The sequence below is a fragment of the Coffea eugenioides genome, chromosome 9 (genome assembly GCF_003713205.1).
Source record: "Coffea eugenioides isolate CCC68of chromosome 9, Ceug_1.0, whole genome shotgun sequence".
NCBI lineage: Eukaryota > Viridiplantae > Streptophyta > Magnoliopsida > Gentianales > Rubiaceae > Coffea > Coffea eugenioides.
In genome coordinates this window covers 1,355,681-1,382,867 of record NC_040043.1, presented here as the reverse complement: position 1 = coordinate 1,382,867, position 27,187 = coordinate 1,355,681, and the positions used below count along the sequence as shown (strand labels likewise).

Sequence of the window (27,187 nt, the reverse complement as noted above, 5' to 3'; positions counted from 1 at the left end):
GAATCGCGGCCATAAGAATCGTGTTCTTGAACTCCGACAACTGGTTGCTGAACCCACTGTGAGGTGCGTGCCAGAGGAACTTTTCTCCCCTGAATTCTTCTGAACTTGTGCATTGTGGAGGAACGGGGACTTGTTCGAAATTACCTGAAATTGAAAGCACGGATGGGGGAAGCAGGCGCTTCTACGTAATGAAAAAAATAAGATAGCAAGAAAGAAGGACAAAAAGTGCGAAGGATTTTGATTTGGGACGCTGATTTTGATTCTCTCTTTTTCTCCACTTGTTGCTTCTGATGGGATTTAGTGGTTCCATATTTCCTCTTAGCAAGAATCAAAAGGTTTTGGATTGGTCGTTAGTTAGCTGTTCATAAATTCACATAAGTCGCAATGAAGTAGTACTACATTGGATCAGAAAAGAACTGTCAAGTTCTAAAATTATACTATAATTTTGGTTCCATTGTCTTTTTTAAGGTACCACCTTCTTTGTTCTGATGTTTTTTCCTATTTTTTCTATTTCCCTTGTTCGAGCTTTTGTGGATTAGCCTATATTTTCAAAGGGAAAAGTGAAGATTGAATCCATATTGCGAGCTACTGAGTTGCGGCACATTAAATTGAACACGGTTGCATATAATTCTGCGATTGGAAGTTACATGAATTTTGGGGACTTTGATAAAGCAATAATGGTATATGGGTCGATGAGGAAACATAATGTTAAACCCGATTCTGTCACTTACAATGTGTTGATAAGTGGTTGCTGTAAGATGTCAAAGTTCTCTAATGCACTTGAATTTCTCAATGAAATGTTGGACCTCAAAGTTCCATTATATGTATTCATCTGCTATATGTGCCTATAGTAAACAGGCAAGGACTATCGATTTGTGACTACTGTCCCTGTAATTAGATTCTTCCATACTTAAATCTCTCTCTCTCTCTCAGGGTCAACTTGCTGGAGCAGAATCAATGTTTTCCATGATGAAGATGACTGGTTTTCATCCTGATGTTGTCACATATACTGCTATGCTACATGCATATAGTGTTGCTGGTAAAATCCTATGTCGGACTATTTCATATATGCTGGCTTAAAATTACTGATATTAAGAAGCTCAAACTGAATGTCTTGTGGAAATTCCGTATGCAGATGACTGGGAGAAAGCTTTTGCAATATTTCAAGAAATGGAATTGCATGGTGTCCAGCAATTCAAGGAGTGGTTTTGTAAATGAAGCAAAGCTCCTCCCGGAACTGAGCCCAATAAAATTCTTTCCTTTGTTGGAATGCATATGGATGTTGTTACTGCCAACCCTTCTGACTGGGTAACAAATTTTGAACTTTTAGCTTTTTTGAGTAATTTATTTGTTATCTGATTATACATTTTGGCATTTTTCTTACATTCTGATGATTGGTTTTGTCTTGTGTTTGACTGGAACTGATCGTAAATTTGTTTTGTGCTGTGAGTTTGCCAGAATGAGGACAAAAGAAAATGGTATATGTTAATTGGGTTTTCTTACTTTAAGTTTGCAACTCTCTCTCTATTCTGAAAAAAAAAATTGTTTTAATTGATGATGAAAGGGGTTTCTTTGATTGGAAGTTTAAATTTGATGGTGCAAGGTTTAAAGTTGGAGACTTTTTGTGTTTTTATACACTGGCAATATTTTTCTGAATCTTTTCATTGTTATTATGGTTAGATCTCGCTGTTGCATGTACAATGCTACAAACATATCCATTTTCCCCAGGAATTTGAACCTCGTATGGAAATTGCAGTTTTGCAATGACGAGCTATGGAACTTAGTTAATTTTTGGTAGATATTGAATGTATGCAAGTCTTATTTTACAGTAGCTGCTGATTTGTAGTCTAAGGATGTTCACTATAAGAAAATTAAATCTTGAGTCCTAAATTGGTACCTTAATGAAAATTTTTGGCTCTCTGTATTGTTTTATGAGGCCCGTGCTATGATTTGGGGTAATGAGTTCATTAGCCTTACTAACTAATGGGTATCTCATTCTGTTGTTGCAAATATTGTATTCCATCAAAACAAAAGTACTTCAGCTCGTAACTTATATTTAAAGTATTTAAAGCGATTTAACCAGCTATTTCTTAATTCGAGGGCATGATTATGGAATTTAGCTAGAACCTGTCATTGTAATTATCTTTTTCCAAGGTTTCAAGGAAGTAAATAGAGGGATTGGAAACAAACTAAGTTTGAGTTCTGCTCTTTGACCTGGGTATAAATTTTTGTCTCCTCAGTATTCAAGTGTTTTGTATTTAGAGTCTAAGACAATATCTATGCCTCAGAATTTTGATCCTTTTTCGCTGAGCATTGATGGGGATAAACTACGGGGACGTGGAACTACTGATTGCCTTGGGCATGTCGCTCTTGTAGCTGAACTTATGAAGAAACTGGGAGAGACAAAGCCACAGCTAAAGTCCTCTGTTGTTGCTGTTTTTATAGCCAGTGAAGAGAATTCATCTATTCCTGGGGTTGGTGTGGATGCATTGGTTAAGGATGGATTGCTCGATAAGTTGAAACAAGGGCCTTTGTAAGGACATAAAAGTAGTATTTAAGTATGAGAATCTTTTATTGGTTAATTGGTTATGTTTAAATTGTTTGGCATTTGGTTAATGGTTTATGTGTTTGAAAACAGATTTTGGATAGATACAGCGGATAAACAGCCTTGCATTGGGACAGGTGGCACTCCATGTTACCGGAAAGCTTTTCCACAGTGGTTTGCCCCATAAGGTGCTTTTTGGCTTTCTGTTGTCTCATATCAGCTGCACTAATTCTTCGTGTAAAACTCACATGTGCAGGAAAGAGATACTGTCACTTTCTTAGTTGTGTCACCAGGCAGGCAGTTCATATTATGACAAAGATCAAGTAATTAAAGTAACCATTTTTCTGGAATGATGAAACTAAACTAAAAGAGATGCATCAAAAAAAAAATTTAACTTTGCAAGCACAAAAAATACATTTAATATTATTTCCTCTTGAATTAAATTATTTATGCAGAAACAACTGCATTTGAAGTATTCTTATTTTCACGGATAAATCCTTGTAAGTGATCACAGTGCACCAAAAATAAATGGGATGGGCTTGGCTGTAGATGAATAAATGTTACGATAATTTAGCTGGACAATAACTTGGAAGGATTGAAGAGGAATACTGCTGCAAGTTCATGCACATTAAGAATGCTCCATTACTGGGAAGAACCTGTGAATGTGTTCCATTTAGTAGTTTTCTTTTTCTGTAGGCTATTAATCCCTTGGAGCTAGCAATGGAAGCACTCAAAGAGATCCAATTACGGTTCTATAAAGATTTCCTTCCTCATCCTAAGGAACAAGTTTATGGATTTGCAACACCATCAACAATGAAACCAACTCAATGGTCTTGTAAGTCTTGATCACATTGTGGAAGAACTCAGACGAGTGTGATATTTGACTTGTCATAAGCAGCCAATCGAATTCCATGTTTCTGAATAAGCATTTTATATTACAGATCCAGGTGGTGGAATTAACCAAATTCCAGCTGAATGTACAGTTTCAGGGGCTGTTAGGTATATATTTCTTTATATATTCTTGTTTAGGATCTTGAACTTCTAAACCCTTCTAACAATGCCTCTTTACTTTTGCAGGTTGACTCCATTTTACAGGTGGAAATTTTTTCCTTTTTTCTCCTTACTAAATTGTGGATGATTTAATTTATCAGATTATGATATTTCACAATTAATTCCTTTGCCCTCTTCATTTTTATGTTTTAGGCTTAAACTAATTATCTTCCTGTACTTAGTCTGCTGTAGCTTTACCAGTTGAGTTTAGAAGGATATTCAGGTAACAATTCAAAAGTTTGACAGTATATATTATTCACTTGTCAACAGTGTATCAGATGTGCTGAAGAAGTTACAGGAGTATGTAGAAGACATAAATGAAAATATTGAGAAGCTTGATACTAGGGACCCTGTTTCAAAATATGTGCTACCAGATGAAAACCTAAGGGGAAGGTATGCCTTTGTTGACTGCTTTGTTTAGTAGGAGCATGCTGAGTGGTTGTTGCTTTCACTTTAAATTTGGTAGGAATGTAAAAGGGGATTGTAGTTTGTCAAATTGAAAATCATTTATCCACTAATTCAAGAAAATTTTGATATACAGAGAAGAAGTATGCATAAGGTAATTACACATCCTAAGATTATAATCACTGCAAGAAACCATATTAGGCCCAACAGTCAACAATATAATGCAAATGTTTTTTGTAAACTGACAGAAAAGTTAAAACTGTCCCTGGATACAATCTATGAATATGGGATAAATTCTACATTTTAGATCTTGAACTAAGACTTCTCTGTTGTAAATGGTCTTTCATTATACTCAAAGCCACATGTTGTAAATGGACTAGGAGGGATCACAGAACCAAAGCTCCCTTGTTTTCTACAGTTTCTACTTCTTATCTTTCCACTTTCCCAGAAGTTTAATTGAGTATGCTCTTTCAAAGTTCAAATAAACAGAAAAGAAAGTCCCACATCTTTCTTACAAACTGCAAAGCATTTCATCGAAGGATATTTAGGTTTGGGCTTCCTATCATAGACAAGCTTCATCATGTTAGGGGTTCTCTTTTATCTTTTTCCTTGGGAGTTGGAATGGGCAGCACTGATGGCAAACAACATAAGGGAAAAAAATGCCGATGTCATGAGAACTTTTGTTTCCACATAGGGGATGGAACAGCCTTCCACTAATAAAGACATTCCTTGATCAAGTATTTATGTTGTGAATTGCATTGCACCCTGAGATTATAATTTCAAGCATGGAAGTAGGGTGATGGTCCTATGGAATCAGTTTTCTTTGCATATCAGTACAATACTCATTGTGTAATATTCAGTTTTACAATTTATTTACCCTCAGAATCACACTAAGTTTCAACGAGGCAAATTCTGGAGTTGCTTGCAATCTTCAATCCCCTGGTTTCCATGTCCTATGTAAAGCAACTGAAGCGGCAGTGGTGCATGTAAAGCCCTATTCTATTACTGGTAGTTTGCCACTTATTATAGAATTGCAGGTACAATGAATTTGCTTGTCATAAGACTCAAATCTTTTGGTATCCTTCTAACTTTGTTATTTGGCAGGATAAGGGCTTTGATGTCCAAACTGCAGGCTATGGTAAGATTCTTCCATATCCTACCACTTTTTTTATTTAAATAATATAAGCTTATAGCTGTATGCTTCTGGTAGTATTTTGTGAAAAAGATGTTTTGGTCTGCATTAGGATTTTTCCTAGAGCTTGGTTGCTTGAATCCTTTCTTGAGCATGTTACTTGCCAGTTATACCATTCTTCTTATCTTAGAAGGAACTCGATGAAAGCATGTTAAGATTCTGTCTTCTTGATAATTATTTCTTCTATATGGCTAACACCTAACTTGGTTGACGTCTTCTATACCCATTCTGATGCAAAAGATATATATGCAGCTGTCAATTTTGGCTACACCAAAACAGATGGATTAATGGATTTTGCTCTTTTCATAAACATGCAGGCTTGATGGCTACATACCATGCCAAGAATGAATACTGCCTTCTAACTGACTTGTGCCAGGGCTATCATGTGCCTTGGCTATCAAGTACCAAGGCCTTGGCTATCATGTGCCTTGTGCCCATGTCATGATAATAATAACGAATAAAATTCATGACTTTTCATTATTGATGTGAATGTCAGATGATGGAATAGTGGTAAAGGTGAGGTTATTTTCTTTTAATGTGTAGGAAGTTCCACGAATGGTTGGTGGGCTTGTTAAGACTATATTTTCTTGCATGTGGGATATTCTTTTGTATATTTTCTAGCATGTAGGATATTCTTTTGTGACTTGTGAGAAAGTCGTGGTAATTGTTATGTTTCATATGAATAGTTTCCATAATTTAGTTATTCCTATCTGACACATATGGCTCACTCATTGCCAAGTCTTGGAAATTTTTTGCATGGGAGCACCATTGATGGTAATAAATGGAAAAAAAATAACAATCATAGGTGCAGAAATGGTATAATGGTAAGGTTTCTTACACAAATTGAAAAAAAAAATGAAAGAAAATGATAGGGATGAAAAAATATAAAGGACTTTATGAACTTTGTGTTTCTATAGCCATTTGATATTCATACACAGATTATTGCTTCATTTTGAAACAGGTTGCAAAGGAGGGAATTCCACTGCCTCCAGATAGAATGTTATGCCCTTTGCATTCACAAAAGCGTGTAAATCCATCAGCTGTAGCTGTTTCAGGATTTGTCTTTTGTTATTCTTGCATATTTAAATAAGTCTCTTAGGTTTGTTTCTCCATGCTTTTGTATTGATCATGGTAAAATTGCAGAACTACTGCCAAATATTGTTTCTAAGTGATGCTTTCTCTTATGTCGCATTTTAGGAAGCTTTTATCATTTTTCTATTGACAGGGCGTCAGCCTGTGCAATAATAATAATAAATATAGAACCTAGCTATCACTAAAAGCAGTCAATAATTAATCCTAGGTACTGGAGCAGGAACTCTAGGTGTGCAATAGGTTACTTGATTCACCCTGTTCCCGAAGAGTTTGCTTAATCCGATATATCAGAATTAATTAGTTGACAAAAATTACTAAATAGTAGACAGTGGCAAGTAGGGTCGTCTCCTCAGGGACTGGAGATATCTGTCTCTTTTAAAGTCCAATTGATAAGGGGGGATTTCACCAGAATGAAACTAAAAACAATTAAGCAATTAACTAAAAATGAATAAATAACTAGCACAAATATAGCAGGAATTTAATCAGGAATAAATAAATTCTAGCCAAGGATGCAACTACTCGGTCACAGTCCATTTATCCGATCATTGATGCAAGAGAGGTTCACTTAATTTATTAACAGGCTAGTTATAGCCATCGATGAACTCTAATGACCAATTTTTCCTTAATTTATAAGTGACCAAGGTACGACCATTAATCACTCCTAACCAGAAAAGTACTCCTAGGTACGACCATAGGAATTAATTCTCCAATTGCATTAATAATCAGAAAAACATAGCCCTAATCAATAACACGCTACGAGGGTTATTTAAATTAGATTGCACGTTCTCCTAATGTGTAAACACACCAGTTGCCACTAATATTAATCAATCAAACAATTACGGATTTAATTGATTAAATTGGCACGAGATTAATAAATCACATTGAACATCGGGCCCTTGACATCCAATTAATAAAATAATCCCATGGAAATTCAAGCAGACAACGTGCAAATATTAATAAATAAAGGAACACGTGAAAACTAATTAGATCTCACAGATTTTCGGGACTGCGCCGTCGAGTTGACCCTTGACTAGATGAAAGATTTAACCACGCCGCATAATAAAAGTACCACACGAATTAATAGATTGCAAAGACATTGCGTTTTCTATTAAAAAGCAAGGAATAAAAGGTGTTTTTCCCGTTGGGGAATATTGTCGAACACCTGGCGTGTGTCAGAGGCCAGTCAGGAGAAGGAAAAGAGAAAAACTAAAGACTAGGCTAAAAACTAAAACTAAAAAAGGTGGTCCTTCCTTCCCTACGTTATCCCTATTTAAGAAACAAAAGAAAGATAGACTAAAGCTCTCTAGGTGGTCCCCACACATGTGGAAAAAGCTCTAAGAATACTTCTTGTTCCAAGTCTCCTTACGTAGCTTTCTTTGAAGAGCCCAAATGACTTATAGCTTTGTGGTCCCCACCAATCAAAGGGCCTAAGGACTGAATCCCTTAGAAGTCTCCATATTCTCCATGAAATCCCTCCTCTTTGGTAGTTTTCTGTTTCATTCCTGAAATTAAGTCATGGTACCAAATATAAGTAAATATCAGCAATTAACACAATATTTGGCAGGGATAAAAGGGGAAATTAATAATAAAATTACTAACAAATGATACCCTATCAATTCCCCCCACACCTGAATCATGCTTGCCCTCAAGCATGGGGACAATTCAACTCAACAATGGCTAGCTTTCACAGTATCATTGCCAGCTGTGCTTATACCAAAAATCAAAATTTAGTGGCTAAGTGTCAAGTCATATCTCACTCGGTTAGCTCCTAAGTTCATAGACCTGTCCAATTCATGGCTAATTCGCTTAGGAAATCCAAATATTAACTAGCAACAATGAGTAATTAAGTCAACTGGCAACCCACAATCTCAACATTACGAACCAAGGATTGGCAGGCCAATATGATCATAAACACACATTTTTCACATCTGATTCTTCTTCTTCTTCTTTTTTTTCTTTCTTTTTTTTCCTGATTGATTTTTTTTATTTCTTTTTTTTAAATTGCACGAATAATGCTGCGTCCCAAGTTATTCAAGTCTTTTGACGTGAACTCTGATATTTTTAGATGAAAGAGCCCAGATACTCAACTTTTCACAGCGCCAGGACTGCTTACTCATAGATATCGCCACTTTTTGACGCGAGAGCCGACACTTGTGGTGAAAGCTCCCGGTTACTAGGTGACAACACTAGCGGAGTATAGCCAATGTTATTCTCACTAACGTACCAAAATAACAAACACTTTTAAGAGCATGGCCCACGTCATCTCCTAAATATGAAGGACCAAGGTCAACAGGGGACCAATCCACACAATAATGCCAGCAAAATATTTACATTGCCTAAACAAGTTAACCATAAATTGCACCAAGTCATTAAACTCAAAATCTTCACCAAAATAGCATGCTCTCACTTGCCACCGAAACTCAACTCATAGTATAAACTACAACTAGCAATAAAAGAGTAAGCTGCCAACATATTTACCCAGATATCAGCAAGGGAAAAACATCCAAAAGGAATAAAGGACCAACACCTAAACAGAAAACACTTGAACTAAAAACATAGGAAAACACCTAAACTGGAAAAACTGGAAATATTCAGCACCCAAACTGACCCCCCCACACCTAATTCACACATTGCCCTCAATGTGATCATGTAACAGCAAAAAGTAAGGAGAGGGGCAACGGTACTTCCCTGTAATCGTCAAAACAGGGGTGGATCAGGCGCGAACTGAGGTGGAAAGCCGGCCTGCTGCATAAAAATATTGACAGGTGCCGAACCTGTACAATAATAAATACCTACTCGAGAAAAATATAGATTTTGTATATAGCGGTGAGTAGGGTCGAATCCACAGGGACTGGGGATAATTTGTTTCTTCTAGAGTCCAAAGTATGGGGGGTTTTGGATTAAATGCTAACTAAATAAATTAACTGCAGAAAATAATTAATTAAAAGAAATGATTGGGGAAACTCTAGCCAAGGGTACACATCAGAAATGGTTCATGCACTGATCATTGATGCATAAATAATTCCAACATTTAGCAATAGATTAGTTATAGTTGTCATGCACGCGATAAACAACCAACCCTTCCTTAATTTCTCGATAGCTAAGGTACGACCGTTAGCTATTTCTCTAACCCAAAAATAACCCTAGGTACGACCGTAGGATTTAATTTCTAGATTGCATTAATAATTAGAAAGGCCCAATCCTAACCAACAAACACGCTACGAGGGTTTGTTTAAATTAGATCATATGCTCCCCTGACATAAACCCAATTACGCCAGTTGCTACTGAGGTAGAGATAACGAACAATTACGGATTCAATTACCCCTATTTAGCAAAAATAGCCTATATGAATAATTAATTATTGTGTACTAATCAATCATACACAAGGCCATAGCAATTAAAATCAAGAAACATATAAATACCAATAAATGAAGAAAATAATTAAAACAGATTCGATCTCACAGTAATTGTCGAACCAAATCGTCAGTTGTCCCCTTGACTAGAAAAGCTTAACCACGCCTCATGAGAAAATCTCCCCGTTGAGGAATATTGTCGAATACCTGGCGTGTGTCAGAGGCCAGTCCAAAGAAAGAAAACTAGAACTAAACTAAAAAACTAAAACTAAAGCCCTAGATATCTTTTGCTTCTGTACGTTGTCCCCTTTTAAAGCAACAAAAGAAAGATGACTAAAAGCTATCTAGGTGGTCCCCACACATGTGGACAAAGCCTCCCAAGTACTTCTTGTTTCAAGTCTCTCTACGTTGCTTTCTTTGAAGCCCAAATGACCAAATGCCTTTCACTAGCTTGTGGTCCCCCACCAATTCAAGGGCCCAAGGATTGAAGCCCTTAGAAGTCTCCATATTTTTCACAAAGTCCCTCCTTTTTGGTAGTTTTCTGCTTCATTCCTGAAATTGATTCCAAATACCAAATATGAGTAAATATCAGCAATTAACACAATATTTGTCAGAGATAGAAGGGAAAATTAATAATAAAAATACTAACAAATTATACCCTATCAATTCCCCCCACACCTGAATCATGCTTGCCCTCAAGCATGGGAGCAGCAATTGAACACCAAAATTTTGACAATGGCTATCGCTCTAACTACCTAATTGCCAAGATACCAAGAAAAATAATAATCAAGCATCAATGGTCAAGTCCAAGAAACATCACTCCTGGTTAGCTTCTAAACCATAAACTCTTCCAATTTCAGGTTAACGAATCTAAGAAAAAGGAATAATGTACAACATTTATCAGCAAATGGTCCAATTATTAACCAAAATCTCAACATTAAATCCATAATTCGGCAAGCTGATTTTTATTACACACTAACACAACCTTCACTTTTTTTCACATTTTTTTTCCTACTTTTCTCTTTTTTTTTTCAATAGTAACAAAAGACTTAGTCGCTAGCCATTAGAGCCTTTTGACGCGAACTCCAACATTGGCAAGATGAAGGAGCCCGGTTACTCAGCTTCTATCGCCACGTGACCACGTACTCATAGGAATTACTACCTTTTGACGCGAGAATCAACACTTTTAGGTGCAGATCCCCGGTTACTCAGTAGTAACTAATAGCGGAGTACAGTCAAGTTTATTCATAGCTAAAAATCACAAAAACTCAATATAACACAAGAACCAAAAGAAAACTTGCATCAGCTAGCCTCATTTTCAAACATGGAGAACTAAAGTTAATAACCGGACCAATTCACATGAAAATGCCAATAATCATTCCCTATGCCTAGGAAAGTTAACCAAAAATTATAAGAGTAAAACAATCATCGATATTCACCAAAGAGATATTTTTGGACTCAACCATATTAACTTGATACCCTTTTATTATTAAAATTTGGCAATAGCAGAAATAGAGGCAACAATCCAACATCAAATTTTGGCATGCACTTACGAGCCAATCACTAAAAAGAAGAAAATGAAAATGAACGAAAGATACTAGCACCATAACTGCTCCCCCCACACCTAAATCCTACATTGTCCTCAATGGAGGAATTAAAGCAATTAAAGTGAAGAGGACAACGAAACTTTCCTCTTTGAGTGGCCAAGAGGTAGGCGGGGACGGTGGAGGAAACCAATGTGGTGGAAGTACGCGCCCAAGTTCTGAGACATCATACTCAATTCAACCAGCAAATGCAAAACTCTGTCCTCCCAAAATCTCAACAAATAGCTCCAGTTGGCCAGTTAATGCCTTAACTCAGAATCAGAAATTTCAACATTGAGAGTTTAGGTATTTGACAATAACAATTCAGTCACAAGTTCTTGGCTGTCAATTAGACAGCCAATCAGATGGAATTACCAAATCTAGTCAAAATACCCCAACCAGTACCATTGGTGCACCCCACAGATAATGAAGCAACTTAAATGGCAAACCCAATCAACAAAATGTACATGTGAGGCACCCAAGGTCTATACAAATGTCCCAACAAAGCAGCGATTGCAATCAATAATCAGTAGTGGTCCTAATTTACTCAAATGCAGAATTAATGCAGCCCAACAATTCAACTGGATGTACCCACCTTGACAAGCAAAGCAAGTGGCACAGGTTTCCCAAGTCAACAGGCAATTCAGAGATAACTCAACCGAAATCACAGTAGAAACTTCAATTAAATACACTCAACATGAATAAGCCAAGCAAGTGTCATAGAAACTCCCCAATTCAACAAGCAATCACAGTATTTCAACTCACCCAAAAACTCAACAATTCCACCCAAAAGTTGAACAAATGCCCCCAGCGGTGAGCCTCAAGAAGTGAACAAGTCAAGCAATAGTAGTGGAAAACTCTGACATTAACAACTGAATCTCAAACCCCCAGCATTTCAACTAGATGCACTGAACTGGAATAAGCAATGTAGAGGGTATAGAAGCCTCCCAATTTAACAAACAAGTGCAATATTTCAGCTCACCCAAATACTCAACAAATGGCTCCAGTTGGCCAGTAGAAGTCGCAACCCAAAATCAGCAATTTCAAGGATAACAGCTCAGGGCTTGGACAATAATCACTTAGCCAACCAAATAGAAGTACCCAATTGAGGTCCAATCACCCCACCAGTACCACTGGTGTAGTAAACTATGGAAGAGAAATCACACACCACCAATATCAGGCCACCGACAAACCAAAATAACAATTAACACTGCTCATAATTGAGAATCGCAACAATCAAAACACAAGCAAAGTTGCCTCCCAATTAGCAAAAGACAATTTCACGAATCCAGCCCACCCAAAAATTAGCAATTTCAATGATAACAGCCCAGAAAGTTGTCAATAAGAACTCCGCCAAACAACTAGGGGTAAACAAATTCAATTGAAAATATTCCCTCCAGTACCACTGGGGGTAAAAACGTAGGCCAAAATCAATGAAACCTCAATCGGAACAAATCGCTCCAGGTGGCCAGTTAATGCACAATTGCACCCAACCCAAAAGAAGTAATAAATTCAAGTGAAAATACCCCAACCAGTGCCTTCCCCCCCCCTTTTTTTTTTTGGAATGAAAGAGTAAATGTACAACTCAATCAACCGAATTCGCAGTGATAGTTCCAAAAGTCAGCAATTCGAGTCCAAGCTTTCAGTGAAGAAAGGACGAATTAATCAGTGAAGAAAGGAACCCCAAGCTTCCAGCTCCCAATTAAGCAGCAAATAAGAGAGGACGAATCTATAGTAGCCACAAGAAATGACGCCCAATAGGTATACCACACAAGTGAAGAAATAAACTCCAACAGCCACAAATACCAATTGTGGAAAATCCTTAACAACACCAATCAATGTTAGAAATTGGGGAATAAAGTCCAAATACCTCTGCTAGGACCTCGGCAGTAGGCGGACAGAGGAGCTGTAGTGGTGGCGGGCAAGCTGGAGTGGGGGCAGCGGCTGCGGGTGGTTGGTGTGCGCGGAAGAGTAGAGCGCGCGGGACGGTGGCGTGCGGTCCGGAGACGAGCGAGGCCGCGGCGTCTGCGAGCTAATGGCAGAGCTGCTGGCATGCGACGGTGGACAGAGGAGCTGTTGCGCGATGGGTGAGGCGCGCGGCCGTGGAGCAGATCCGACGGCGGAGAGAGCTGGTGGCGGTCGCGGGTGAGATGGGTGGCGGGCGAAAGGGATTTCGGACAACAGAGAGGGAGCAGGGGAGCGGTGGAGAAGAAGAAGAAAAAGAAAGAAAGAAAGAAGAAGAAAAGAAAGAAATTTTTTTTTTTTTTGGGATTTTTTTTTTCTTTTTAAAAATTGAATTGAGATTGGAAAATTCGATTTTTGAATACCAAAACTGAAAATGAAGAAGGAAATTACATTTATTTAAAGAAAGAGAAATTTTTTTTTTTTTTTTTTTTTTTAAAGTGAAAAATTATTTCCTTTGTTTTTGGGTCGTCAAACATGGCGTGGGCACGCCAAGATTAGAGAGCATCCACTGACTTCGAGAGTTACCTTACGCACTTTAACGCGTGCCCTCCTCGCGTGGGCACGCCAAGATTACCTATCCTGATCAGAGTTAGAAAATATCAAGAGTGACTAGTACCCACGTGAGAAACGACATAATTAAATAATTAAGCACTAAAACAATAAAATTAACAATTGGGTTGCCTCCCAAAAAGCGCCTTTCTTTAATGTCTTTGGCTAGACATGCTATGCTTGTTCACGGAGGATAAAATCTTGTGGCTCGCTTCAATGCTTTATCTTCAATATGATCCTGGTAACCCTCATAGATGGAGTAATCTTTGAACACACGAGCTACGGTCTTCCATGGACTAGTTGATAGCGCCAAATAATCAAGCATTGATCGCAATTCTTCATCCACTCCTCCATCAGGAGCATTCAACGGTTCAAGATATTTGACCATAGCTACTCTTAACTCATTCCTGCCATGAGATTCAAGAACTTCCGGTATAACAAAATCAATCTCATTAACAGAAACCATAGAGTAAGAGTTAAGAAAATGCGGGTTAGGGAATGGAGATGGTGTCACCACATTTGATGATTCTTCACTGGATTCTTTCACTTGAATGGGTTGCGGTTGGGGTTCCATTTCTTCATTTTCGGCTTCTTTTTCAACTGCATCTGTACATCTCTCTTCTTGAAAATCTTGCAGCTCCTCATCACTAGTCAGGCAAATTGCACTCTCATTTTCAATAATGGTTTTCGAGGGCAATTCTTCAAATTGAGAAGCCAGTCGATTTATTCTGGATGTCAATAGACACATTTGATCTTCCAGATTACTCATTGCCTCCTTCATCATCTCATTTCTCCTTTGTGTCTCCTGTTGGAATTGATATGTATTAATAGCTATTGATTCAACTATTTCTTCAAGAGACATACCTGACATAGATGACGATTCTTGAGACTCATACTGTTGAAAATTCATTGGCCCCATTGTATAATTATAATCGGAGTTATCCCACCATTCTTGATCATACCCGTTTGGATTAGGGTTATACCACGTTTGAGACCAGGGTGGAAAATCTCCAAAAGTATCAAGTGGAGCGCTTAGATTATCTTGAAATGCGGGGCATGTGTCAGTTGAATAACCTGAATCAAAATAAGTTCCACAATTTGCAACAACCCATTGATCATTAGGAAAAACATGAGTCTCATAACCCCATTCAGGAACAAAATCCAGTCTATCATCAAAATATGGAATGTTAGCAGCCATAAAAAATAATAAAAAAAATAAGAGAAAAATAAATTAAAAAAATGAAAATAAGATAAACTCAAAAGGAAACAAATTAATCTGGCACCAGTCCCCGGCAACGGCGCCAAATATTGACAGGGCGTCAGCCTGTGCAATAATAATAATAAATATAGAACCTAGCTACCACTAAAAGCAGTCAATAATTAATCTTAGGTACTGGAGCAGGGACTCTAGGTGTGCAATAGGTTACTTGATTCACCCTGTTCCCGAAGAGTTTGCTTAACCCGATATACCAGAATTAATTAGTTGACAAAAATTACTAAATAGTAGACAGTGGCAAGTAGGGTCGTCTCCTCAGGGACTGGAGATATCTGTCTCTTTTAAAGTCCAATTGATAAGGGGGGATTTCACCAGAATGAAACTAAAAACAATTAAGCAATTTAACTAAAAATGAATAAATAACTAGCACAAATATAGCAGGAATTTAATCAGGAATAAATAAATTCTAGCCAAGGATGCAACTACTCAGGCACAGTCCATTTATCCGATCATTGATGCAAGAGAGGTTCACTTAATTTATTAACAGGCTAGTTATAGCCATCGATGAACTCTAATGACCAATTTTTCCTTAATTTATAGGTGACCAAGGTACGACCATTAATCACCCCTAACCAGAAAAGTACTCCTAGGTACGACCATAGGAATTAATTCTCCAATTGCATTAATAACCAGAAAAACATAGCCCTAATCAATAACACGCTACGAGGGTTATTTAAATTAGATTGCACGTTCCCCTAATGTGTAAACACACCAGTTGCCACTAATATTAATCAATCAAACAATTACGGATTTAATTGACTAAATTGGCACGAGATTAATAAATCACATTGAACATCGGGCCCTTGACATCCAATTAATAAAATAATCCCATGAAAATTCAAGCAGACAACGTGCAAATATTAATAAATAAAGGAACACGTGAAAACTAATTAGATCTCACAGATTGTCGGGACTGCGCCGTCGAGTTGACCCTTGACTAGATGGAAGATTTAACCACGCCGCATAATAAAAGTACCACACGAATTAATAGATTGCAAAGACATTGCGTTTTCTATTAAGAAGCAAGGAATAAAAGGTGTTTTTCCCGTTGGGGAATATTGTCGAACACCTGGCGTGTGTCAGAGGCCAGTCAGGAGAAGGAAAAAAAGAAAAACTAAAGACTAGGCTAAAAACTAAAACTAAAAAGGTGGTCCTTCCTTCCCTACGTTATCCCTATTTAAGAAACAAAAGAAAGATAGACTAAAGCTCTCTAGGTGGTCCCCACACATGTGGAAAAGCTCCAAATACTTCTTGTTCCAAGTCTCCTTACGTAGCTTTCTTTGAAGAGCCCAAATGACTTATAGCTTTGTGGTCCCCACCAATCAAAGGGCCTAAGGACTGAAGCCCTTAGAAGTCTCCATATTCTCCATGAAATCCCTCTTCTTTGGTAGTTTTCTGTTTCATTCCTGAAATTAAGTCATGTACCAAATATAAGTAAATATCAGCAATTAACACAATATTTGGCAGGGATAAAAGGGGAAATTAATAATAAAATTACTAACAAATGATACCCTATCAATTCACGAATTTTGGAGATGTTTAGGAAGGTGGAGATAAATATCCCCTTACTTGACGCAATTAAGCAAGTACCCCGGTATGCCAAATTTTTGAAGGACCTATGCATCAATAGAAGGAAACTGAGAGGAGATGAAAGGATAATTGTGGGAGAGAACGTATCTGCAGTGCTTCAAAGAAAACTTCCACCCAAGTGCGGAGACCCAGGTATGTTCACTATTCCTTGTAAAATAGGGAACACTAGCATTAGGAATGCCATGTTAGATTTAGGAGCATCCATAAATGTGATGCCCAAGGCTATTTATGCTTCTCTAAATTTGGGCCCCTTAAAGGAAACTGGCATTATAATTCAGTTGGCTGATAGAACTAATGCTTATCCTGATGGGGTGATAGAAGATGTGCTAGTGCAAGTGAATAATTTAGTGTTCCCTGCTGATTTTTATATTCTTGATATGGGTGATGAACGTTCTCCAAATCCATCACCAATTTTGTTGGGGAGGCCCTTCTTGAGCACAGCTCGTACAAAAATTGATGTTAGTGAGGGCACCCTAACGATGGAATTTGATGGAGAAATAGTTCATTTCAGTATATTTGAGGCCATGAAATATCCATGTCATTCTAATGCTGTTTTTGCTGTGAGTGTAATTGACCCTTTGGTGCAAGAAGTATTTGAGATTAATGGCAGGGATGAATTGGAGGTAGCAATCACCAAACATTTGGATCTGGAAGCAGCCTGCGAGATGGAGTTAGACATCAGTTTGCAAAGAATGGTTGGAGCCTTGCATTCACTAGGCCAAAGTCCTCTAAGGTATGATGTTGCTCCTATATTTGTGCCTGAACCGCACCTAAAGTTATTACCTTCTATCGTGCAGGCACCTGAAGTGGAGTTGAAACCCCTGCCCAAGCATTTAAAGTATGCCTATCTGGGTGAAAAAGAGACGTTACCAGTGATAATCTCATCCAAATTATCACCCACGGAGGAGGATAAGCTGCTACGGGTTTTAAGGGAGCATAAGGAAGCTATAGGGTGGACAATTGCAGACATCAAGGGTATAAGCCCGTCCGTATGTATGCATCGAATTCGCCTAGAAGAGGATGCTAGACCGATAAGACAACCACAAAGAAGATTGAACCCCAACATGATGGAAGTGGTCAAGAAAGAGGTAATCAAGCTTCTGGACGTAGGAATTATTTTTTCTATCTCAGATAGCCCATGGGTGAGCCCGGTACAAGTGGTGCCGAAGAAAGCAGGGGTAACTGCGGAAGAAAATCATGAAGGGGACCTTGTTCCAATTCGAAAGCCTACGGGTTGGCGCCAGTGCATCGATTACCGTAAATTGAACGCAGTGACCAAGAAGGATCATTTTCCCCTTCCATTCATTGATCAAATGGTTGAAAGGTTAGCTTGTCGTGCCTATTATTGTTTTTTAGATGGTTTCTCTGGTTATTTTCAGATAGCAATTGCGCCAGAGGATCAAGAGAAAACAACTTTCACTTGCCCCTTTGGCACTTTTGCCTATCGAAGGATGCCCTTTGGATTGTGCAATGCCCCCGCAACATTCCAGAGGTGCATGATTAGCATTTTTTCTGAGTATGTGGAGAGAATAATTGAGGTATTCATGGATGACTTTCAGTGTCTATGGTGATAGTTTTGACGATTGCTTAGATAACCTGACATTAATTTTAAAAGATGCATTGAGACTAACCTAGTGCTCAATTGGGAAAAATGTCACTTCATGGTTGAGCACGGGATAGTTCTAGGACATGTAGTGTCATCTAGAGGAATTGAAGTTGATAAAGCTAAAATAGATGTAATATCTGCTTTACCTTACCCCGTAACTGTACGGGAAGTTCGTTCCTTTCTAGGACATGCAGGTTTCTATCGCAGATTTATCAAGGACTTCTCAAAGATTGGGGCACCACTTTTCGGGCTTTTGCAAATGGATGTTATTTTCGAATTCAACGAGGAGTGCAAGGAAGCGTTCGAGAAGTTGAAGAAATTACTCACTTCTCCACCTGTCATCCAACCCCCTGACTGGAATCTCCCGTTTGAAATTATGTGTGATGCCAGCGACCACTCCGTGGGAGCAGTTTTGGGGCAAAGGGTGGAGAAAGCGGCGCACGCAATATATTATGCCTCTAGAGCTTTAAATGGCGCCCAACTCAATTACTCTACTACGGAGAAAGAACTCTTAGCTGTTATTTTTGCTTTAGAAAAGTTTAGACCTTATTTGTTAGGTGCTAAAGTAATTGTGTATTCTGACCATGCAGCTTTGAGGTACCTACTGACCAAGAAGGACGCTAAACCCCGCTTGATAAGATGGATATTGCTCCTGCAGGAATTTGACTTGGAAATCAGAGATAAAAAAGGAGCAGAGAATCTGGTAGCTGACCACCTCAGTCGAATACTGGTAGCGGAGGAAGAATTACCATTAAGGGAGTCTTTTCCTGAAGAGCATTTACTTTCTATTAATTCATCCCCTCCTTGGTTTGCAGACATTGTGAATTATCTGGTTACTGACAAGTTGCCCGCAGGTTGGCCCAAGGCAAAAAGGGACAAACTAAAAAGTGATGCAAGGTACTATGTCTGGGATGATCCCTATCTGTGGAAACAAGGTGCTGACCAAATAATGAGGCGATGTGTAAGTGAAGGTGAATTCCAATCTATATTGACTTTCTGTCACTCTTTTGCATGTGGGGGTCATTTTGGACCTAAATGGACTGCTAGAAAAGTGTTGGAAAGTGGTTTTTTTTGGCCTACCTTATTTAAGGATGCTTACTTGTTTTGTAAGACATGTGATAAATGTCAGAGGGTAAGCAATTTATCCCGAAGGGATCAACTGCCACAGGTGCCCATGTTTTTCATTGAAATTTTTGATACTTGGGGTATAGATTTCATGGGTCCCTTTCCAAATTCTTGTGGATTTTTATACATTTTGCTAGTAGTGGATTATGTCTCGAAGTGGGTGGAAGCAAATGCCACCCGCACTAATGATTCTAAGGTTGTTGCAGACTTCATAAAATCTAACATTTTCGTGCGATTTGGAATGCCACGGGCAGTTGTGAGTGATAGGGGGACGCATTTTTGCAACAAAACAATTGCTGCTTTGTTCAGGAAATATGGTGTTCTACATAAGGTTTCCACTTCCTACCATCCACAGACCAATGGCCAGGCTGAAGTCTCGAATAGGGAAATAAAGTCCATTTTGGAAAAGATGGTCCGCCCTGACAGGAAGGACTGGAGCTCAAGGTTGGAAGATGCTTTGTGGGCATACAGGACCGCTTACAAGACACCTATAGGGATGTCTCCCTATAGGTTGGTATTTGGTAAGCCTTGCCATCTCCCAGTTGAGTTCGAGCATAAAGCATTTTGGGCAGTTAAGCAATGCAATATGGATATTGAGGAGGGAGGAATTCAAAGGAAGTTGCAATTACAAGAATTGGAGGAGATTCGTAATGAAGCCTACGAGAATGCTGTGATTTATAAGGAGAAAAATAAGATTTTTCATGACCAGCAAGTCTCTAGGAAGACGTTCGAATGTGGGCAAAAAGTTTTACTGTACCACTCAAAATTGAAGTTATTTCTGGGTAAGTTACGTTCTCGTTGGATCGGTCCCTTTGTGGTAACTAATGTCTTTGATTATGGTGCAGTGGAGATCCAGAGTCTAAGGACAGAGAAGAAATTTGTGGTGAATGGCCATCGTCTTAAGCCGTATTATGAAGGGGTTCCAGTTGAACGGGTGGAGACGATGCATGTGGAGGACCCGATTTGCTTATTTTGAGCAAATTATAGGCTATGTCTAGCCAAAGACATTAAAGAAAGGCGCTCGTTTGGGAGGCAACCCAAATATTGATTTTATTGGTTTTAGTTGTTTATTTCTTTCGTTTTGTCGTTTCTCCATTGGGTAGTATCCAGGCTAATATCTCCTCCACTGTGACCAGGAAGTGAAATCTTGGCGTGCCCGCGCGGTGTTAGTGTTTTCTGAGACCAGAGGACGAAAACCAATCTTGGCGTGCCCGCGCGGTATTGGACGACCCAAACCATGTTTTTTATCAAAAAAAAAAAAATTATTATTATTATTATTGTTTATTATTATTACATTTAAAAAAAAAAATAATTTCAGAGTTCAGATCTACGTTCGGATAGCTTTTAAAAAAAAAGAAAAAAAAAATCTCCCATTTTTTTTTTTTTTCTTTCCTTCTTTTCTTCTTTCTTTCTTTTTAGGCCTTTCCAACCTGCTAGGAAAAGGTGGTGGGTTAGGTTTAACTGGAACCACTGGGTCACGTATTACCTCTTTATTTGTGCCGGGCGTTCCTTCTTGCTCGAGCTCTTTCTCAATGCGGTCCTCATTCTTGTCCTTCGGAGCCACTGGCGCTGGTCCTTCAACCTCTTTCCCACTCCTGAGGGTCATTGCACTCACATTCTTGGGATTCACCTCAGGTTGAGATGAAAGTTTTCCCTTTCCCTGGGAGTCCAGTCGGTTGACAATTGAGGCTAATTGACTCATCTGATTTTCCAAGTTTTGCATACGTGCTTTCATCTCTTGATTGCTGGCCTCAGTGTCCTGTTGAAATTTCATAGTATTAGAGGCTATGGTTTTAACCATGTCTTCTAGGGACATACCTGAGGCAGAGGATGGTTGATTCCTTGTTTGATATTGTTGCTGGAAGCCCTGCTGTCTATTGGGGATGAAATTTTGTTGCTTATTTCCCCCATAGCTCAGATTTGGATGATCCCTCCAACCCGGATTGTATGAGTTGGAATAGGGGTCATACTGTCTACGTGGCATGGGCATGTTACCAGCCATGTTTGCTTGCTCAACTCCCTCCTCTTGTAACTGTGGGCATGAGTCAGCGGTATGACCAATATTCGTACAAATCCCACACACTTTGGCCTGCTGTGCATTTCCTACAGCTATCTGTCGAACAAATGAGGTTAATTCAGATAACTGCTGTTGAATGGAAGATGAAATTACCTCGTTGACCTTTCTCGTAGGAACATCTGCTCTCATACCAAACTGCTGGCAATTCTCTGCCATTCGCTCGATTAAGTCCCATGCCTCTTGGGTAGTCTTATTCACCAGTGCACCACCACTTGCTGCATCAATGATATTTCTATCGTTCATCAGTAGCCCCTCATAGAAGTACTGAATCAGCAGTTGATCACTTATTTGGTGATGAGGGCATCGGGTACGCAGCCTGGTGAACCTCTCCCAATATTCATACAAGGATTCCCCCTGAAATTGCTTGATGCCGCATATTTCCTTTCGCAAACTAGCCGCTCTAGATGCAGGGAAATATTTTTCAAAAAATTTTTTCTGCATCTCTGGCCACGTGGTGATAATGCCTGCAGGTAGACAGTATAACCAGTCCTTTGCCGAATCCTTGAGAGAAAAAGGGAAGGCCCTTAATTTAATTTGTTCATCAGTTACTCCCGAGGGCTTCATACTTGAACATACTACATCAAATTCCTGCATGTGTTTGTGGGGTTCCTCTCCTGGCAGACCATGAAAAACAGGCAACAAATGTATTAAACCAGGTTTTAATTCAAAAGCTGCATTCTCACTAAGGCGAGGAAAAGTTATGCAAAGAGGTTGTTGGGTCAAGTTTGGAGCAGCCAACTCCCTTAATGTTTGTGTGTTTGCCATGGCGACGTTCTCTTGGTACGAATCACTTGAAGTGTCACCAAACGAATCTGATGGTTCAACTTCGGGCTCAGTTCTCTGAGATGCAACACTAGAGTGCTCCTCTCTGAGCTGTCTGGTTTCCTTTCTCGTTCTACGCGCGGTCTTCTCTACTTCAGGGTCAAAAATCAATTCACCTGTACGAGAAGACCTAGGCATACACTAGAAAAATACCAGAAAATTAGAGCAAAAATGAACTTGATAAAGAAACAAATAATAACGCCAGTCCCTGGCAACGGCGCCAAATATTGACAGGTGCCGAACCTGTACAATAATAAATACCTACTCGAGAAAAATACAGATTTTGTATATAGCGGTGAGTAGGGTCGAATCCACAGGGACTGGGGATAATTTGTTTCTTCTAGAGTCCAAAGTATGGGGGGTTTCAGATTAAATGCTAACTAAATAAATTAACTGCAGAAAATAATTAATTAAAAGAAATGATTGGGGAAACTCTAGCCAAGGGTACACATCAGAAATGGTTCATGCACTGATCATTGATGCATAAATAATTCCAACATTTAGCAATAGATTAGTTATAGTTGTCATACACGCGATAAACAACCAACCCTTCCTTAATTTCTCGATAGTTAAGGTACGACCGTTAGCTATTTCTCTAACCCAAAAATAACCCTAGGTACGACCGTAGGATTTAATTTCTAGATTGCATTAATAATTAGAAAGGCCCAATCCTAACCAACAAACACGCTACGAGGGTTTGTTTAAATTAGATCATATGCTCCCCTGACATAAACCCAATTACGCCAGTTGCTACTGAGGTAGAGATAACGAACAATTACGGATTCAATTACCCCTATTTAGCAAAAATAGCCTATATGAATAATTAATTATTACGCACTAATCAATCATACACAAGGCCATAGCAATTAAAATCAAGAAACATATAAATACCAATAAATGAAGAAAATAATTAAAACAGATTCGATCTCACAGTAATTGTCGAACCAAATCGTCAGTTGTCCCCTTGACTAGAAAAGCTTAACCACGCCTCATGAGAAAATCTCCCCGTTGAGGAATATTGTCGAATACCTGGCGTGTGTCAGAGGCCAGTCCAAAGAAAGAAAACTAGAACTAAACTAAAAAACTAAAACTAAAGCCCTAGATATCTTTTGCTTCTGTACGTTGTCCCCTTTTAAAGCAACAAAAGAAAGATGACTAAAAGCTATCTAGGTGGTCCCCACACATGTGGACAAAGCCTCCCAAGTACTTCTTGTTCCAAGTCTCTCTACGTTGCTTTCTTTGAAGCCCAAATGACCAAATGCCTTTCACTAGCTTGTGGTCCCCCACCAATTCAAGGGCCCAAGGATTGAAGCCCTTAGAAGTCTCCATATTTTTCACAAAGTCCCTCCTTTTTGGTAGTTTTCTGCTTCATTCCTGAAATTGATTCCAAATACCAAATATGAGTAAATATCAGCAATTAACACAATATTTGTCAGGGATAGAAGGGAAAATTAATAATAAAAATACTAACAAATTATACCCTATCATCTATATAGTGTACGCTAAACTTAAACAGTAAATTGTACACTGTAGCCAGAAATTCAATTTTGCAACTAATTCTTTTGTTTAATCATACTAGCAGTTGCTTGTTACCCCAGTTCAGTTACATGAGATTTGCCATTTTTAGTTACAATTCGATATTGTTTTGAGTTGCTGATGGGCTGGGATGCTAGGCTATCTAGATCCATGTCTGTCTTTGTTGTTGTAAACTACTGCAGTATCTCTGATGAAAAATTATCTGAGTGTTCTCTCTTTTGGTCAAAATTTTCTGTAGTAGGATATTTTGTCGTATATCATTTACTTTTAAGTTCCAATTCTTTTATGAACAGGACTGTTAGGTCATTTTCTTTTTCTTCCTTTTTTGGTCGAATTAATGAATGGAAGATTGTAATCGCATGAATATTTTACATTGTGATATCTACTCAAGTTAATGCATTCTAAGAGCATTTGCCAATCTTTGGGCTGACCATCCTTTGTTGTTGTTGTATTCAATCGAAAAGGCATCGAAAAAATGTATCCATGGCATTTTAATTTTCACCTTCAGCTCAATTAGGCCATTATTAATCTGGTACATTTCAGTAATGTATCAGTAATCTGGCATTTTACTGTATCAGTAATCTTCCATGTTTTAATGCTTCTTTTCAAATGCAATGTAAGGTTATTCCCCGTTTTCTCCAGTAGTATCTTCTTGAGGAATTTATCCGTCTTTCCTACAACTGTTTCTGCAGCGATGGATAAGTTTTAGTTGCTTTCAATTACTTTGTGAAATTACATCAGAAGCCACGGGTGATGAATCTAAAAAGATATAGCATCAACTTACAAGGCTTCAACCTGCAAGTTATTAGGTTTTCTGAAAATGTAGAGAATACCTCGCTTTATAGTTTGTGATTTTACTATCCAGTGCAGCAGCCAGGTACATTATCATCATCGTTGCCAAATTCATGTAATGCAATGGATTTGAAGTCTTTGCATTTCCTTGAAGTTTAATGGACTTTTGGATTATCAACCTTAATCTATATAGCTCAGTGATATTTTTCCCTCTGTCAATTGCCATACATATTCATACTGTTAAAAAAAAAAAAAAAAAAAAGAACTTGCGTGCAATGTTGGATAAAAAGAAGAATGCACCAAAATTCAATCACTCCCTTAATTCGCATTCGCATATTTGGCAGGGCATATTATCTTTAGTCACCTACGCACATCGCGCGTTTTATACCTCCTAGTTAGTTCATAATAGCAAACTAGGGAGGATGCCATTCCCAAATTTTATTAACATGAAATATAAATTATAGAGGGGACTTACCCCTAATCTCTATTACACGATTAAGATTAAAAAGAAACAAGGTGTACCACTTCCTTGCATTAAAGGATCTAATGAAAGGAAAGCTAATCCTATTTAAATTATTGGTAGCATTTAACCTTGAAGATGTCAAAATCACCTCGCCTGGCACAAGAAGAGACGACGAAGAAAAGGGAACGCCCACTTGAATTCACGCCAAACTCTATTGAATCCCAGCTGCCAAACTCTACACACCACAGCCACTTGCCAAAATCTACTCTATGAATTAGTCAGACATTATTGATCTAATGATCAATGCCATGTCTTCCATTTTTATTATTCATTATTAAGCTGATGAAGCCGATTTGATGCAGCAGCAGCAGCACAAGAAGAGAAGACGAAGGAAAGAGAACAGTGCAAATTGAAGGACAAAACCACAGAAAAGAAAAATCTTAAACGATAATACTATAGTAAAGGTGCGAATATTGAAAGAAAAGGGTACAAGTGCCACATTTCGTCATTCAGAATCCAAAAGATACGACAGTTAATAACTAGAACCTGAAGATTCATAGATCCAGATTTGGAGTTTAAAGAAGGCTATTGCTGAGGAAATGCTAAAATTACTGTATTAAGTTTAATTGAGTAGGATGAAAATAATAGAAGCATGATGAAGGAAATTATGACAGAAAAATGATATATGTCGTGAGCACTAAAGAATGTGAAGTATTTAAGACTATTGATGTAGAATGTGAAGTATTACGTATCCTTGCCATCAAATCTCAGGAAAGCCATTAGTAATTGCTCTAACCCTAACTTTAGAGAATTATAAATGCTTGAGTTCATGCAAAATGGAAGTCTAGAGAAATGGTTGTATTGGCATAATTTTTTTTAATATCATGAAAAGATTAAATGAATTGAACTATGGATTGATGTGGCGTGTGCAATAATGCAGTATCTGTATGTTGATTATTCAACCGCAGTTATTCATTGAGATCTACAGCTTAGAAATATTCTGCTAGTCAAGATATGGTTGCTCCTTTAAGTTATTTGCTATTTCAAAATGTTGGCCTATATATTAATCCAAACCTAAAAAGCCTAATAATCCTATAACTATTAATCCAAGCCTAAAAAGCCTAATAATCCTATAACTATTATTGTTAAGCAGCTTTTGGTATAATGGATCTTATTTCCCATCTCTGTTCCATCTTTTATGCTCACCTTCTATTATATTGCAATTTTGTCCTTCATAAAAATCCTAATTTACTTTTTTTGTTCCTTAAGTTCTAATTCTCTCTAACTGCTAGTAAGGTAAAAGCAAATATACAATGGATAAAAAGAAAACCATATAACACAGAAATGAAAAGTACAACAAAAATGGTTTGTATTTGTTATTTCTTTTATTTTTTAATATGTTGTATTTCGGCATTTTATTCTATCATTAATTTTTAGACCTTGTGAATGATAGTTTGAGTTGAAATGGAATGTTTATGAAGGATACCTAAAAACAGAATAAGAGTGGGATAGAAAATGTGATAAAAAAAAGTGGGACAGAAAATCCATTGCATTTTTCAAATAAGTTTAGTTTCTTGGTAGTCATTTTATGAATTAATTACATTTACCTCTCTTGAAATTTATTCAAACTACAAATTTTGTCCCTGAGATTCTTTCAAATTACACTTTCCCGAGTTAAGTCCAATCAAAAAAAGTGAAAAAAAAAAATACAAAAATGGCCTTCATATGATTTACTTTTGGGAAAAGGGTAAATGATATATAACCCTTGTCATTTCACTAGTTGCAACATAACGCTCTTAACATATTAAATCATCCACTTAACCTCTTATAGTTTCATGTAAAGTGAAAATTTGATGAAAAATAGCCTCTATAAGGTCGTTAGTTATAATACCAGTATTGCTCTTATTTAAGTACTAAATCGAACAATGGTCTAACCATCTTGCGTAAAATCATAGGGGGGTTAGGTGGATAAATACAAATACTACAAGGGGATAAAGTAGATATTCAAGCAAACTATGAGAGTATTAAGTGGATATTATGATTGAATCACGTGCATTTTGGAACACATTTGATTCAATCGCCATAACTAATGGTCCTTTTGTTTATTTTTCATTTTACATAAAATTATAGGGGGGGTTATATTACTATTTTGAAACCTTAGGGAGG

At 37.9% G+C, this 27,187-nt stretch overlaps 1 protein-coding gene and 1 pseudogene across 1 annotated transcript; one reads left to right on the top strand and one right to left on the bottom strand.

The window, feature by feature from the left end:
* Positions 1-1,016: 1,016 nt before the first annotated feature.
* Positions 1,017-5,833, top strand: LOC113783283 (annotated as a pseudogene).
* A 14,819-nt stretch (positions 5,834-20,652) lies between these two features.
* Positions 20,653-22,173, bottom strand: LOC113783233. The gene is made up of 2 exons (XM_027329309.1): positions 20,818-22,173; positions 20,653-20,658 (listed from the first exon to the last, which is right to left on the bottom strand). The coding sequence occupies exons 1-2, from the start codon at positions 22,171-22,173 to the stop codon at positions 20,653-20,655; spliced, it is 1,362 nt and encodes a 453-aa protein (XP_027185110.1).
* Positions 22,174-27,187: the final 5,014 nt, after the last annotated feature.

Coding starts and splice junctions, on each gene's coding strand:
- LOC113783233 (XM_027329309.1), bottom strand. CDS start 22,173: ATGGCAAACACACAAACATTAAGGGAGTTGGCTGCTCCAAACTTGACC.